The sequence below is a fragment of the Equus przewalskii genome, chromosome 11 (genome assembly GCF_037783145.1).
Source record: "Equus przewalskii isolate Varuska chromosome 11, EquPr2, whole genome shotgun sequence".
NCBI classification, from domain to species: Eukaryota; Metazoa; Chordata; class Mammalia; order Perissodactyla; family Equidae; genus Equus; species Equus przewalskii.
In genome coordinates this window covers 31,912,597-31,927,686 of record NC_091841.1, presented here as the reverse complement: position 1 = coordinate 31,927,686, position 15,090 = coordinate 31,912,597, and the positions used below count along the sequence as shown (strand labels likewise).

General features: G+C 62.8%; 1 protein-coding gene across 1 annotated transcript; it reads left to right on the top strand.

Annotated features, from left to right (window-relative positions):
- Positions 1 to 1,278: 1,278 nt before the first annotated feature.
- On the top strand, positions 1,279 to 3,389 carry ASCL2 (achaete-scute family bHLH transcription factor 2). The gene is made up of 2 exons (XM_008510087.2): positions 1,279 to 2,182; positions 2,773 to 3,389. The coding sequence occupies exon 1, from the start codon at positions 1,585 to 1,587 to the stop codon at positions 2,164 to 2,166; it is 582 nt and encodes a 193-aa protein (XP_008508309.1). The 5' UTR covers positions 1,279 to 1,584; the 3' UTR covers positions 2,167 to 2,182; positions 2,773 to 3,389.
- Positions 3,390 to 15,090: the final 11,701 nt, after the last annotated feature.

Genomic DNA, 15,090 nt, shown 5'->3' with positions numbered 1-15,090 from the left:
CGAGGCTGCTGCTCCAGCGACCTCCCCCCACCGGCCCATCTCCAGGGGTGGGGGAGAGAGGGAGGTCCTAGCCGAGAGGATGGGTGGCTGACGCCGGAGGAGTGGCACTGAAGAAGGAGCGAGGGCCTTGAGATCTGGTAGGAACCGGCGGGTGAGCGGCCAGAGCGAACGGGAGCAGGAAGGCAGGAAAATTTGAGGTAGCGCGGTAAAGGGAGGCAGCTGCGGGGGCGGGGGCGGGGGCAGGGGAGGAGGCGCTGACGGCCCCTGGTCCGAAGGGGTCGGTACAAATCTCCAGGCCCCTCACGTCAGGGCTCCCCAAGGCCGGGGGCGCACGGAAACCACAGGCAGAGGGCGAGCACTGGGGGTGGGGGAAACGCGCCGCAGGAACCTGAACTCCCCACGCCCCTCGCCCTGTCTCGACCACTGCTCACGGCCCGCCCTGCCCCAAGAGCTGCGTCGCCCTCTCCCATTCCGGGTGGAGGAATACATCAGTGGGCGCCGAGCAGAAGAACAGGTGGGCGTGGGTGCGCGCCCACCCGACCTGGGGACGAGGCCGGGCGGGGCCGAGCGGGTGCCCAGCTTTGTTAGCGACGCTCCCAGGAGCCACGCGCCCGGCGTACGCGCTTCCTCCCAGGGGCCGGGCGTGGGGCCGCGCCCGCCGCGATTGGCCGAACTGGCGGCCCGCGATTGGCTGAGACCCCGGCCCCCGCCCCTCGGCTGCAGGGGGGCCGGGCGCGGGTGCGGGTGGCAGGGCGCGTGCTGCCCCCGGGGGTCTCGCGCGCCTACCGGACACCTGTGCCGTCGCCGGGGCCACGCCCTTCCCCCAAGGCGCGCGCTGCGCGTGCGAACGACTGGGTGCCCCGGGGACTTGCGGGCTGCGCACGGGGGTAGGGTGGGGGTACCGACGATTGCTCCCGGGACCTGTGGACTGCGCTCGGGCGACGGGGGTCGCACCGGGGACCTGCTGACAGCGCCCAGAGATGGGGGGGGGCCGGAGTGGAGCTTGCACCGGGGACCTTGGGACAGCAGTTTGGGGTGGAGGGCGCACTCGGGACTTGCATACTGCGTCTTGGGAGGCGCACTGAGCACCTGCTGGAAGTGGGGGGCCCACCGGGGACCTGCGGACTGTGCCCGGGGGACGGGGTGGGGGGCGCGCTCACAGCTTGGTCTTTGCAGGTTGTGTGCACAAGGGGGAGGGCAAAGCGTGGCGGGAGGGCGAGGCGAGGGAAGGAGGGCGTGAGAAAGGAGGCGGCGGCGGCGCGGAGGAGGGTTATCTATACATTTAAAAACGAGCCGCCTGAGTCGCACCGGGAAGACTTGGGGAGCGTCCGACAGCACGCGCGGGACACGAGCGCCCCACGCTCCCCCGCGCGCACAGCCCGCCACTTCTCGGCCTCCAGTGCCTTGCTGTCCCGGGGCCCCAGACAACCTGGGACGCGTACTCTGGGGAGTCTCTCTGCGGCGCAGTGCCAGAGGCCCCCTTGGGGCTCGACCGTTGACCCACCGATCTCCGTCCCTCTGCCCGCATTTTCCTGCGGCAAGCCGGAGCTCGGAGGAATTGCCGAGCGAGTGAATGCCGGAGCGATGGACAGCGGCGCGCTGCCCCGGCCCGCGCCCCCCGCGCCTGGCGTCTCGGGCGGCTGCGCCACTCGGCGGCGACCTGTGTCCCCAGAGCTGCTGCGCTGTAGCCGGCGGCGGCGGCCAGGCGCGGCGGAGACCGGGGGTGGCGCTGCGGCTGTGGCGCGGCGCAACGAGCGCGAGCGCAACCGCGTGAAGCTGGTGAACTTGGGGTTCCAGGCCCTGCGGCAGCACGTGCCGCACGGCGGCGCCAGCAAGAAGCTGAGCAAGGTGGAGACACTGCGCTCGGCCGTGGAATACATCCGCGCGCTGCAGCGCCTGCTGGCCGAGCACGATGCGGTGCGCGCCGCGTTGGCTGGGGGGCTGCTGGCGCCAGCTGCGCGGCCCCCAGCACCTCGAGGGCCGCGCGGGACCCCCGCCGCCGCCGCCTCGCCCTCCTGCGCCTCATCGTCCCCGGGCCGCGGGGGCAGCTCGGAGCCCGGATCCCCGCGCTCCGCCTACTCGTCGGACGAGAGCGGCTGTGAGGGTGCGCTGAGCCCCGAGGAGCGCGAGCTGCTTGACTTCTCCAGCTGGTTAGGGGGCTACTGAGCGCCCGCCTGACGAGGTAACCACCGGGCGGCGAAGAAGAGGGAGGGTCGGAGGCAAGGGCGGCCAGGCAGGGTGAAGTGGACAGGCCCCACGGCTCGCGCCCCCGAGAGCCAGTGGAGCTGAGCTCAGGGCCAGGCTATGGCTTCGATTTCGCTCACTTTTCATTTTCCCCAAACTTTTTCAAGCCTGTGCGAGACCAGCGTGTGTTTGTCTGGATTGCAACACTTCCTCTCGCTGCTCCGCCGCCGAAATGGGAGCGGGGCTGGGGGGGTGGGGGGTGCCCTCGGGCGGGTGAGGCCCCGAGGGCTTGCGGATACCTAGGCAGATCGGCGTGCTTGGAGGCGGGGTGACTTTGCATTGCAAATCGTGCTCCCGGCCTGGGTGGCAGAAATGAGTCGGCGGGTGCCGAGCCCTGACTCACAGTGGCTCGCTGAGCCGGCCCCGCCCCCCGCCCCGGCGCGGGCTGCAGAGCGAAGCCGAGGCACCCACAGACTCAAGCTCCAACATCGACCAAGCAAACGAAAGTGCCGACTTCGCTTGTGGGAGGTGGGGGCAGGGCCAGCTCCCGCACTAACGCACGTTCCTGTCCCCCTTCCCTCCTTGCAGCCGCGCCCTGGACGCTGAGCGGCAGGCGTGCTCACCACCTGGGAGCCAGCACGGTGGACCCGCCCGTGCCTCTGTCCCCGCCGTCCCGGCGGGCCAAGCCGCCACCGAGCCGGGGACCCCGCCGACGCCCCCTCGGCCGTCCAGCCTGACCAGGTGCCGCTGTGGAAACGGTCCCGGCCTGACCTCGCGCGGTTCCGACCGTCCCTCCCGCCTCCGGGCTTTCCACGTGGAAGGGGGCTGGGCACCGACACTTGGAGGATTTTCTGACGGGCAGAGGATTTTGTGAGGGCGTCACGGAGAATCCATTTTTTACACATTCACTTGAACTGTCCAGGGACACTGGCAATAGGAAGACTTATTTTTGTACAAAGAATCTTTAGACTTGGGACACAATAAAGGTTATCTACCCCCGCTCCACCCCCACTACCTGGAATTTTCTAACCTGGTCAAGATCGGACCCCGCAGGACCTGAGGGGCAGGGTTCCCGGCGGGCGTACCCTCAGCGCTGGGTTGATGCAGGGCAGCCCTCTGGGCTCGCGAGAGACCCGGGGCGGGAAACCTGTTTTGGGGAAGGTGGACTTTATAAATAAATCAGTGTATATATATACACACCAGTGTATCAGTGGTGTTGGGGTGCCCTCTCCATACCCTCGGGCTCCCCATTTCCCGGGTGGGGGCAGGGCATGGATGGCAGGGTGGCAGCCCAGACTCTGAACCTGGCAAGCCTGGCCCCCTGTGGGCACTTCTCCCTGGACGCAGCCCCCTCCTCTGTAGGTGGGCAGAAAGATGTGACGTCTGGGAGGCCAGCCTGGTGGCCACTATGCCAAAGCGATTCATAGGCACCTTGTGGGGCTGGGGATTTCCAGCAGGTGGTGGCAGACTGGTGGGAGGTCCGGGCTACTTTGTAGCTGGGAAGCTGAGGCCAGAGGCTGCTGACCGGTATGGGGGTCTGGGGCAAGTGCCCAGGGTGGGGCCAGACCCCAGGCCATCTGTCCTGGGGACACCAGCCCACCGTCTGTCTCGGGGTCCAGCCTGCCTGGGTTCAGATCTCCACTGCCCGCCACCAGCTGGGTGACCTGGCAAGTTGTTCAACCTTCAAATGGGGGTGACAGCAGGCACTGTGAGAACCGCCCTTGAGAGGAACAAGGAAGCACCCCCAGACTCCTCCAGCCCAGAGGGCCGCCTCGGGGAGATCACTCAGCTCCACCTTTGACCCGGGCCTCGGCGGCTTTGAAGTCTCACTGTGCCCAAGTGCTTTTATTGCAGGGGCGGGGTGGGGCTGACAGGGATCCCCCAGGCTGCTTTAGGGTGCTGGAGGCACCCCTTCCTTCCACAGGGAGTGGTTGGGTCAAAGCCGTTGAAACCCTGGGAGGCGGAGCAGCCGGTGTTGGCAGAGAGCAGATGTCTCCTGGGGGACCGTGGCGCCAGGGTCGGTGGGTCTGATGGAGCTGCGACTTGGCCGGCCGGGGTCAGCAGGACGGCTCTGGCTTGAGGCTGCAGAGCTGAGCCAACCTGCCTGGTCCAAGGGACAGAAGGGGGCGCGTTGCATGGCCACCCTGCAAGGGCCACCCCACAGCCTTCTCCCAGGGACCCATGCTCGGGTCAGTGACCTCAATGAGCCACAGGACCTGGGCTCTCCCGTGACTCCTCACCTTGACCTCAGGGAGGGGCCTGCAACCACCAGGACATGGGTGGTGGTGGGCACAGTGGGACCACGATGAGTTTGGGGGAGGAAAGCACAGGAGAACGGGGCTGGGAGGAAAGGACCACCCTCCCTGCCGAGGGAGCGGGGCCTCCGTGTGGCTGATGAAGCTCTGCAAAGCGTGAGTTCTGCCATCTTTGCTTCCCATTTTTTATTATGGAGAATTCCAAACATATGCAAAAGGTCTGAAGTAGTGTCTGGACACCTTTTCTGTACTGGGAACCATCAGGCTCTTAGCATGCATCAGTGTGCCTAGGGGAAACCCTGCCCTCATGGAGCCTGTGTTCTAGTGGGAGTCATGGGGCCTCAGCCATCAGCAGGGTCTGGATGAGCCAATCGTAAGGTTGGCCAGTGATGGACACGCAGGGCCCTCAGAAGCCCCCATCACTATTGTCCACAATTATTGACACCCGGCCACTCCTACCCCATCCACCCCTCCCCTCCGCCCCAAAGGGTTTTGAAGCAAATCCCAGACCCCGTATTGTTTCACCCATAAATCCTCTGCGTCTGCCTCTAAAGGAATCCCCAATCCCACTCTCGCCACAAATGAGCGACAGTTCCCCCCTTTCTTCAAATGCCCAGCCCTCTGATTGTCTCAAAGTATTTTTTACAGTTGGTTTTATAAAACTAGGATGCAGCCCAGGTCCACACATCGAATTTGTTAGAGGGTCTCTTAAGCCTCTTGTAAGCGTTTCTTTATTAGAGCAATGGGTCGTGTGTTCGGCAGCGTCTCCCGCGTCTGGGTGTTGCAGATGGCACCACTTTGGGCGTTATTTCTCGAGCGTCTGTCCCTGTATTTCCGTAGACTGGGGTGGGAGGTCAGAAGGTGATGCGTGGTCAGGTTCTGGTTTGGCTTTTGTTTCCTGCAGTTGCATCTGGTCGGGAGACACCTATGCGGGACCGGATCACTGATGGTCCAAGCGGGGACGTTTGTGAGACGGGCAAGGGCTGTGGTTGGCAATCCTCCAGGACAGCAGGTGCATCACGTGGGCCCGCTGGCCTACTTACGAAGCCTACAACGACGATATACAGCTATGTGCAGGGGCTTTGGGGAGAAACAACAAAAGAGGAAGATTGGCAACAGATGTTAGCTCAGGGCCAATCTTCCTCACTAAAAAGTATACTTAAAAAAAAAAAATGAATGGGCGTGGGACCTGGCGGTCCAGATAAGGCAGACCTGGATGCATGGACGTCCGTGCTCGGCTCTGGCCTCCATCGGGGCCGGGCCTGTGTCACAGAGCCCCCCATGTGGACGGCCTAAGGAGACGCATTCTTTTTCCGACATGTTCAGGACGAAGAGACTGGGTAAATATCAGCCACAGAGACAAACACAGGATAACAAAGCAGGGCTCCTTGGGGCGCCCACTGTCACGAGATGAGAACGATGTACTGTCCCTGAGTAGCAAAGTGTCCTCAGAGTGCTCCCCAAGACTCTGGTCACCCAGACTGTGCCACCCCCTCTACCACCCCAGCCCTGCCCATACAGAGTCTGCTGGGTCTGATTTTGTGAGGTCGTTTTAGTAAAGACCCCTGGCCTCCATCCTACTCCAAGGCCAAAAGGACCTTTCCTCCCACCCCATATATTGGGGTCCCTGACCTAATTTCCTCTTGCAGCCCCTGGTCATCCTCCATCTGGAATCGGCTTCATCCTCCAGGAGGGAGCAAGGCCTGGACCAGGGGGCTCCCCACAGAGCCCAGCTGCCCTCACAGCAGCGCCTGGCGCCAGCTGGAGCCCTGGGCCAGGTGGGCATCTGTCCAGATGTGCTGATCTGGAACACTAAATTGCTAAGGTGCACTCCCCAGGACAGCCCCCAGGCAGGGCCCCACCCTCCTGGGAGAGAAATACTGCGAGGACTCAAGAACGGAGCCATCCCGGTGTGGGTCCTGATTCCCATCATTCTGGCTTTAATTTCGGATTAGGGGAGGGGCCCTTGCAGCCCACCCATCAGTCTGCCTCGGAAACCTCGAGGGTCTCTGGGCACCTGGGGAAACAAACCTACAGGCCAGCTCTCCCCGCCCCTCCACTCCCCACCCAGGGCCAGCTGCAGAATTTTCAGGGCCCTGGGCCAAAATGAAAACATGGCACCCTTGTTCAAAACTTGGGAAAAACGTGAGGTTAAAAGCGCTGAAATATAAAGCTTCTTCCTTTTTCCCATGGTCTATGTCTTAGGATGTTTCAAATTTGCTATTCAATGCCGTTCTCAGAGAAATGAACCATTTAAGTGATTGGTATGAATTTTACCGTCCACCTTTATGCTGTGCAAGGCCAGTCTTACATGCAAATACGGGAGCGTCGAACTTTGGTGCAGAATCACGGAACGACACGTTCGTGTTATGTGGCTCACCCTGGCGCCTGTGTTTGGTTGTTACCAGGACGCAAAGCCAGCGCAGCCGTCTTTTTTCCCTCCTCGATGCACACCTTCTGCCACCCTCTCCCTCAGCTTATGGCTAGGGACGGACTGAACAGAGGAAACCACGGGCTTGCACTCGCCCTTTTCTTCTCCGTCTTTGTTTTTTAAGTGCTGGGCTCCCGCAGGGAAGCCACGGGAGGAGGAAGGATGGTGGGTTCGGCGCATGTCCGTGTTTGTTACATCTTTCTGCATTTCGAACAAGTTCTGGTTTGAGTGAAAACGTGCCCCTGGGGGCTGTCAGCGCCCCGCTTGCTGGGCTGAGGATGTGACACACTGACCTTTCCTTGCCTTGGGTCCCGCTGGACTCCCGTGTCGTGGGTCCTTGGGACTCTGTGTTCCCGGGCATCGCGGACGCTCTCTGTGAATGGGGTGGACTCGAGTATGGCCTGCGTGCTCCATGTCCCGCTGACCTTCACCGGCAGACACACGTTCAAAGGTAAACGTATTACGGGTTTCAAGACGGCACCCGCAGAACATGAAACTTGGCGGGGCCCTGCTCGGCACAGGGCGTATGTCTGCAGATCCCACGCCCACGAAGCCGGCTCTGGTGCTGCCCCAGAGCTGGGGGGTAGAGGGAGCCACGTAGAGAGACGGCCAGCACGAGCGCCTCTCCTGATCCTTGCTCCTCCCGAGACAAGTGGAGCAGCCAGAGAGGAATCCCCAGAACGGAATCGAGCATGTCCCACTCGACCACAGAAGGGACATGCGAGCACCACTGTGAGCAGGGCCCTGGGGTCGATGCGCTCGCCTTGGCTCCTGGAGGACACTGTGGGCAGCACAGGTGTGTCCAAAGGCAGATTTGCCCACCAGAGCGAGACTTTGGCCAGAGCCAGACGTGGGCACCTGTCTGTAACCCCTGTTGCATTTGCCTTGGAGGGAGTGGGTGTCCAGGCCAGAAGAGGGGCCACACAGGCCCCTCCTCAGTGACATCAACCCTTGTGTCCTCCCCATAATGTGAGGGAGCGTCCTGTATGGCCTAGAGGGTTGGAGAGAGGGGACATGCAGGTGGATCGCTCTCGTGGGGCTGGCGCATGGTAGGCACTCAATAAAGGACCGGGATGTCTCTGCTCACACACCCGTTCCCCCGCCAGCTCCAGCCTTCCTTTCTGCCCTGGTTCCCTTGAGGCTGGATCCTGATCCGGGATCCTGGATGCAGAGTCCACACAATGGGGTGGGACTCTGGGGGAGGGTAGCCACGTGTGCTAACAGGGAGCAGGGAGGACCCAGAGGGGGTCCCCCATGGAGGGTCGCAGGGCACCAAGGCCACCAGACCATGAGGGGACCCTTCACGGAGGAGGAGCTGGAACCTCAAATGCCCCTGGAGGGACTGAGGGTTTTTTTGGGGGACGGGAGGAAATTCTGGGAGGGAGCCAGACACGGGCTGTGGCTTGAAGGAAGCCCCTGGCTGTTGGGTGGGGGCGGAGTGCCCTTCTGGGGGTGTAGGGGACGGAGAGCGGGAGGAGGGTGGAGCGGACACTGGGGGGGAGGCGAGAAGTGTCCCAGTCACAGCAATGGCGTTGTGGGGTGCTGGTCAGGGTGGGGGGCCTGAGAGACTGGGGGGCAGAGCCCGACTCCTGGCTGTGTGAGGTCCACCAGGGCTCCTGACGCTTTCCCAGCAGTAAAGGCTGGGGGTGGCTCTCTGGGGGGCTGCAGAAGGTGGGTGGGCAATGCGCATGGCCACCCCCTCAGGCTTTGCTCCCATGAAAATGGGGAGTGGGTGGGATGGCCACTTAGCACCTGCCTAGTGCCGTCCTGAGCCTGCAGGCTGTGAGCCAGCCTGGCGCCCTTGGAGAGATGACGGGCGGGCAGGTCCCCTGGGAGTCCACAGTCCAGAAGACGGGGAGCTCAGTGTTCCCAGATGTACCCCTCGTCCTCCCAGCCCCCTCTGAGGGGGTCTCATCCCCTCTTCCAGGCTCAGGGCTCAGTCACTGACTGGCCCGAGGCCCACGGGGGTACCCAGAGGCATGTGGGCTTCAGCGCCAACAGTGCCGGGCTGAAGCCCCCAGCCCCCATCATGCTTCCCTTGGGCCCCCCACACGGGCCTGGGGGAGGCTCCGTTATTGCTGTTTTTCTGCTGGGAACACTAAAGTGGAGGATCTTGGAGGAGCCAGGACGCCAGCTCAGGCTTCCGGACTCCCCCGCCCTCCAAACGGGTTGGGCTTGGGGAGGTGCACGTGATGAAGAGGGGAGGGCAGAGCCCTGGGTGGGCTCTGGAGGGGCTCCCGGGGGGCTCCCTGGGAGCTGGATGGGGCTTTTCCTTGGCCGAGCCTGGGGGGAAGGAGGAGGAAAGAGAGATGGATGGAGGAGTGGCTGTGAGCTGTGTCCTGGCTCCTGCTCACCTCCTAGGGCCCCCACGGGGTCCTGTCCAGTACCCCCTCTGCCCCACCGGCCCCAGCTGCTGGCTGTGATTAATGGGGCAAATCAGTCAGCCGGGAGGCCCGGGGTGCCACAGGGTGCTCCCATCAGCCCGCTGGCCTTGCCCCCCGGGGTGCCCCCTGCAGAGCCTGGGACCCGGCCCCCCTTCCATATTGAAATCAGCTTTTGTCACCAGAGTTCTGAACCTCAGCTTCCCAGAGGCAGGGAGGGGCCTGCTGGGGGTCACCCTGTAGGCACCCCAGAGCAGCTGCTGCCCAAGGCCACACACAAAACGGAGGGAGAAACGGGGGCTCCTGCCCGCTCTGACAAGGTCAGGGGGACTGTGAGGGCCCTGAGCCAGGTCCTGTCTGCCCGCCTGCCCTCAGCACAGCCCTTTCTCCGTGGCAGGTGAGCGACCGGGGGAAACCAGGCCCAGAGTTAACGTCCCCGAGGCTGTGCTTGTCAGAGCTGTCCCAGAGTCCTGACAGCCAAGAGCAAACCATCAGTCAGCCAGGGCTGCTTAACAAACGACACCAATGGGGCAGCTCAAACAAGAATTTATTCCTCCCGGTCCTGGAGGCTGGACGTCCAGGTGTGGGCAGGGCTGGTTCCCCCTGAGGCCTCTCTCCTTGGCGTGTAGACGGCTGTCTCCTCACAGGGTCGCCCTCCGTGTGTGTGTGTCCTCGTCTCCTCTCCTTACAAGGGCCCCAGTCACGCTGGATTAGGACCCACCCTAACGGCCTCACTTTAACTTGATACAGAGCCTCTATAAAGACTCTGCTTCTAAATAGGGTCACGTTCTGAGGTACTTGGGGTTAGGACTCCACCGTATGAATTTTTGGAGGGGACAATTTCAATCCATAGCAGGGAGCACCAAGGGGGCTTCCAGTAATACAGCCCCTGGGGGCCACTGCCCCCTCCCTGCCCTTCACCTTCTCCGTAATGACAGCCCCGTCCCTTGGATTAAGCACTGCCCTCTCCGGGCCCCTCTTGTAGGGTGAGCGGGCTCAGCAAGAGGCCACAGGCCACTTAGGAGGGTGGACACTGCGGAGGACAGAGAGGCCGGGCTCCCTGAGCGGGCTTAGACAAGATGCGAGCCCATGGAATGGTGGGACATGCTCCAGGCTTTCCTGGGGAGGGTCCCTGTTCATCTACTACCTGTGGCATCACGTGACAACCCAGGAGGGGGTGGCTGTCCCCTTGGTGGGGTGTTGGGAGTGGGTGTCATGGGAAGGTTGGCATCGTCATAGCCCTGTTTGCAGAACCCACTTTCTTCTACCTTCTTTCCCCGCCGGGGTTCTGTGTGGGTCCAGGCCAGGCCCGGTCTCCTCATCCGGAGGCATGGCCCAGGCCCCATGTGGCCGCCTCCCCCCAGCTCAGGTTTCCTAACCTGTTATTAGTGAGGAGGTGCTGGCCGCCACCCAGGGCTCCTAGGTCCTTCCCCCCACTGCCTGCCTGGCATTTGCCTACAAGCCCTGGGGCTCCTCCGTCCAGGCTGGGCCCCAGTGGCTGGCCACTGCCCACATTGATAAGCATGCAAATCTCTAAACGAAATCCAATTAGTACCCAAATGAGGGCCTGGGAGCAGCCCCCGGGTGGCCCGTGGGGCTGGGCTGGGCTTTCTCTGCAGCCTCACATATTTGTCTCTCATTTGAATGCCTTTTGTGGGCAGGCAGGCGGGGATTGAAAAGGGGCCCAGGCTTCCAGAGACAAAGCCGGGGCTCACTCGCTCACTCACACGCACGCATGCACACACACGTGCGCGCACACACATGTGCGCACACACACACGTGCACACACTTGGTTTGGGGAGATCTGAGCTATACTGTGCTCCCCCTCCCCCACCCATCCCAGGCGGCCCCCAGGCCCCAGGGCCCCTCCCTGAGCATCCTTTCCCAACCCCCAGCCCCGACGGGCCTCTCCCACAGCTGGTGTCTGTGCTGCCCACACCCTCCTGCAGGGGCCAGGGGAGGGCTGGGGTCCTGGGGTCCTTCTGCCACTGGCCAGAGCCCAGATTCTGTGGGAGGGGCGGGCGACTGGCAGCCTAGGGGGCCCTTCCTAGTTGGCACTGGGGTTGGGATGCGTGGGAGCTCAGGCACGAGGGATCAGGCTCTGCCAGCAGGGGTGGGCATGGAGCGGCCCCTCGGCGGAGGGCATGCAGCTCTCTCAGGAGTGAGTGAGAGCACACAGCCAAGCGTGCACGACAGAGCGTGCCGGGATATGTGTGCGTCTTAGTGGGGTTAGCACCTTCCCCTGCCCCTCCAGCCCCATCTCGCTCACCTGGGCTATGCTGTCATGGTTCTAACCTCCCTAGCTGGTGGTTGGGGGCCCGGCGCCGTGGTCTTGGCACTGCCTCGGTTCACCCTGGTGTGCTGTGCCCATTTTGCAGGTGTGGAAACTGAGACTGGGGGGTATCAGAGGAGCTTCCAAGGCTGGTCGGGGCAGAGCAGGATTCCCAGGCAGGGCTGTCTGGGTCCAGAGCTCTTCCCAGGGAGGGGACACAGATGGGCAGCTCTGCTCAGGGGGAACGGGGCTGGACGGGAGGGGTTGCCCTTCCCACAGCTGGCCGGCCCTGGCAGTCAGCTCCTTTCTCCCCACTGGCCCTCAGTCCTAATGTGACCTCTCTAGTCTGCCTGTAGCCAACGGCCCTTTAGGGCTGGACCAGGAAAATCGTGTAGAATGCGCTCTGTGGGGACCATGGGCTCCCTGCAGCCAGGCGGAGTGGGCTAGGGACAGGTGAGCTGTCCAGGACTGCCTGCCAGGGTTCCGGACACCCACTCCTCCATCTGTAGGGAGGGATCAATGTCCGCTCCACACTGCCTGCAGCCCCTCTGCCAACACAAGCTCCCGGTGACCTCGCCAGAGCCCTTTCCTGCCAGATGCTTGCTCTCCTCCAGGAAGCTTTCCAGGGCTGCCCAACCCTGGTTCAGCAGGCAGGGCCAGCAAGGCCTCCCCTCAGCTCTCTCGGTGATGGAGGAGAGAAGATGGGCCAGAGAGGGGAACAGGCAGTCAGGAGGCAGGACACCCAGTCGGCCCCCACTCACCTCTGGGTCCTGCGTGTGCTCCCTGCCCCATGGCGATGCTGCACCCTCCTCCTGGGAGTTCGGGGGCACTGGGGGCACGGCAGGAGCCCTAGGAGGCGCAGGGTGGTCTCTGGTAGCCAGTGGAGGGGTTTCAGAGGAGGGAAGGGCAGTGGGCGTCCTGTGCCTTAGGGCTCAGAGTTATGATCTCAGTCTTTGGATCTTCTGAGAGAAGCGGGCAGCAGGGTTCTGATCCCAGACCAGCCGCCCTTCAGGGGCTCGGGTTGGGCAACCTCATCCAGGGAACATGGAGGGCCAAGGCCAATGGGCACGTAGGGAGCCTGGTAGGAGGGAGCAGAGAGGCTGCGGCTGAGGCTGGGTGTCAAAAGCCTGCAGGCAGATGAGGTGGAATGTGGGTCCAGCAGAGAGAGCAGGATGGACAGGATGGACGACCCTTGCCCCCTCACCATGGGAATGCAGAGGGGCAGGTCACAAACCTGGGTCAAGTGACCTGACCGCTCTACTCCTCCCATCCCGGCTGGGCTGCCCGGGGTGGTGGGGACCCAGGTCGGCCTGCTCTCTGTAGCACAGCCTGCACTTTTCTGGCTGTCTCTGTGGCCAGAAAGAAGACCTAGGGTCTGGAGGGGGTGTGCAGCCTGGAGATTGGTCCTGGGTTGGAGGGACAAGCCTTTGGGACCTTGCCTTGGAGCCCTGGACCCAGGACGCCCTGACCCCCCAGGCTCCCAGCTCTCCATCGAGGGGCTGTCTGGGCAGCTGGGCTGCTTCAGATCCTGCGGGCCACCCCATGCCCAGGGTCCCCTGGGTTGCCTCTCCTCCTGGGCCTCCTAGGGCACCGATGGAGGGCCTGTGGGTCTGGGGACGCTGGATGGGCAGCACTGTCATCTTCTAATCGGGGTGTAATTTACCTAAAACACATGGATCTGGAGTGTGTGCTCACGAATTTTACATGTGTGTACACTGTGTAACCTCCATCAGGCCATTATACAGAATGTTCCTGGTCCAGGCGGCGTCCCCGAGACCCCCCACCCTCCACCCCTGCTCTGACCTCTGTTGCCGCACACCAGGTCTGTTCTGGAACTTCACCTCAGCCTGACCACACAGCACGGACTCTCCATGTCCGGCTCCATCCGTGTTTCTCTCCACCTTGGTTGGCGTGCTGGCACTTTGTGCCCCTGTGTCTTGGTGCGTGTAAGCTCTCGTGTCACCTTGCATTTGCATCAATGTGGCCACCCAGGGCCTTCGTGGACTGAGCTGTTGGGGAGACACTGTGGAGCTGGGGGCTGATGGTCAGCGTGAGTGTGTGTTGGGGGTGCTGGGGACCCCCGCGTAGCTTCCCTCCACGCCCCCCCCGGAGCGGCACACTCATCTCCGTGGTGCAGAAGTGGATGTATGCGTTCAGGGAGGCCCCGTTTCTGCTCCCTGGCCTCACATTCCTTTCGGAATGAGGCAGAGTGTCGTTAAAATGAACAGATGCACCCATTTTAAACGAAAAACAAAGAGAAACCAGACCGTTTGCAGGAGGTCGAACAGCTAGGATGCACAGCTGGGAGAGACATGCAGGGCAGTCTGATCCCTCTGTGAGGTGCTGGGCCCAGGCTGGCTTGGAGTAGGGGCCAAGGGGGAGGTGAGGACCCTCCCTCCTCAGTCGGGTGCACCCCTCGGTCCTCAGTCCCTAGCTGTGGGAACGTTGAAGGAGGCAGGTGGACGAGCGTCTCGGGGACCCTTCTTCTTGGGTACCTGGACTCCCAACCTCTCCCAAGCCCTTGTGGGTGCTGGGAGGTAACCTGACATGGGGGTCAAAGCTCAGCCAAAGGGGCAGCCCGGAGCCTGTGGGCTGGGTGGGCTGGGTAGGCAGGGAGGACTTCCTGGAGGTGAGGGCTGGGTGCCCCGTGGGATGGAACACCCTCAGGCAGATGGCACACCCACGAGAGGGCTCAGAAGTGATACAAGACCCCAGGGGAAGGGGACCCAGCACAACTCTGGGCAGACACAGCAGAACTGCAGCTCGTTGGGCTCAGCCAGGCCTGGGCTCCACCCCCCCCCCCTCCCCGATCCTGGCCCTGGCTCCCCCTGTTACCACACCCCGCCCCCCCCAGGGCATCCGGGCAGTGCTGTTCAGGTCCAACCTGTTCTGGGCAGGGCCGCCGCCGGGGGTGGATTCCAGTGTTCTCTTTCTGCCCGACTTCATCTGAGGGCGTGCAACCACGGCCTCCGCCCAGCCTCGGCCCTCCCTGCTCCTCTCCCTCAGCCGCGGGGCCTCTGCTGGGAAAAGATCAGGCCGCTGGAGCCCTCCGTCCCTCCTACACACACACACACATGTGGACACAGAGACACACACAGACACAGACACACAGACGCACACCCACATTCACAGACACACTCTGACACAGACACACGCTGACACAGACACACGCATGTACCTGTACACACACAGACACGCACGGCTGGAACAGGCTTGGGCTTGCAATGCCAGGCCATGCTGGCAGGCCCAGGTCACCAAGGGCTGGGTGAAGAAGCCTGGTGCCACGCCACCACCTCTGCCATCTCTGTGTCCCTGTGGCTCCCACCCTTTGCCTTCCTAGTCCCTCCACCCACAGGCTCCTGTGCAAAGAGCCCCGGACATCCAGGAACACAGACATCCTACCCCAGGACACAGCCGGGCTGCACCACTGGCCTCCCCCCAGCAGTGCAAGGGTGCCCCTCGCTCGGCACCCTCGCCAGCACGCAGTATCGTCCTTTCTGTTTGTCTTCTCTTGTTTCATGTTAATTTTAGCTACCTCATTGTGGCTTTAATTTGCATTTCCCTAAG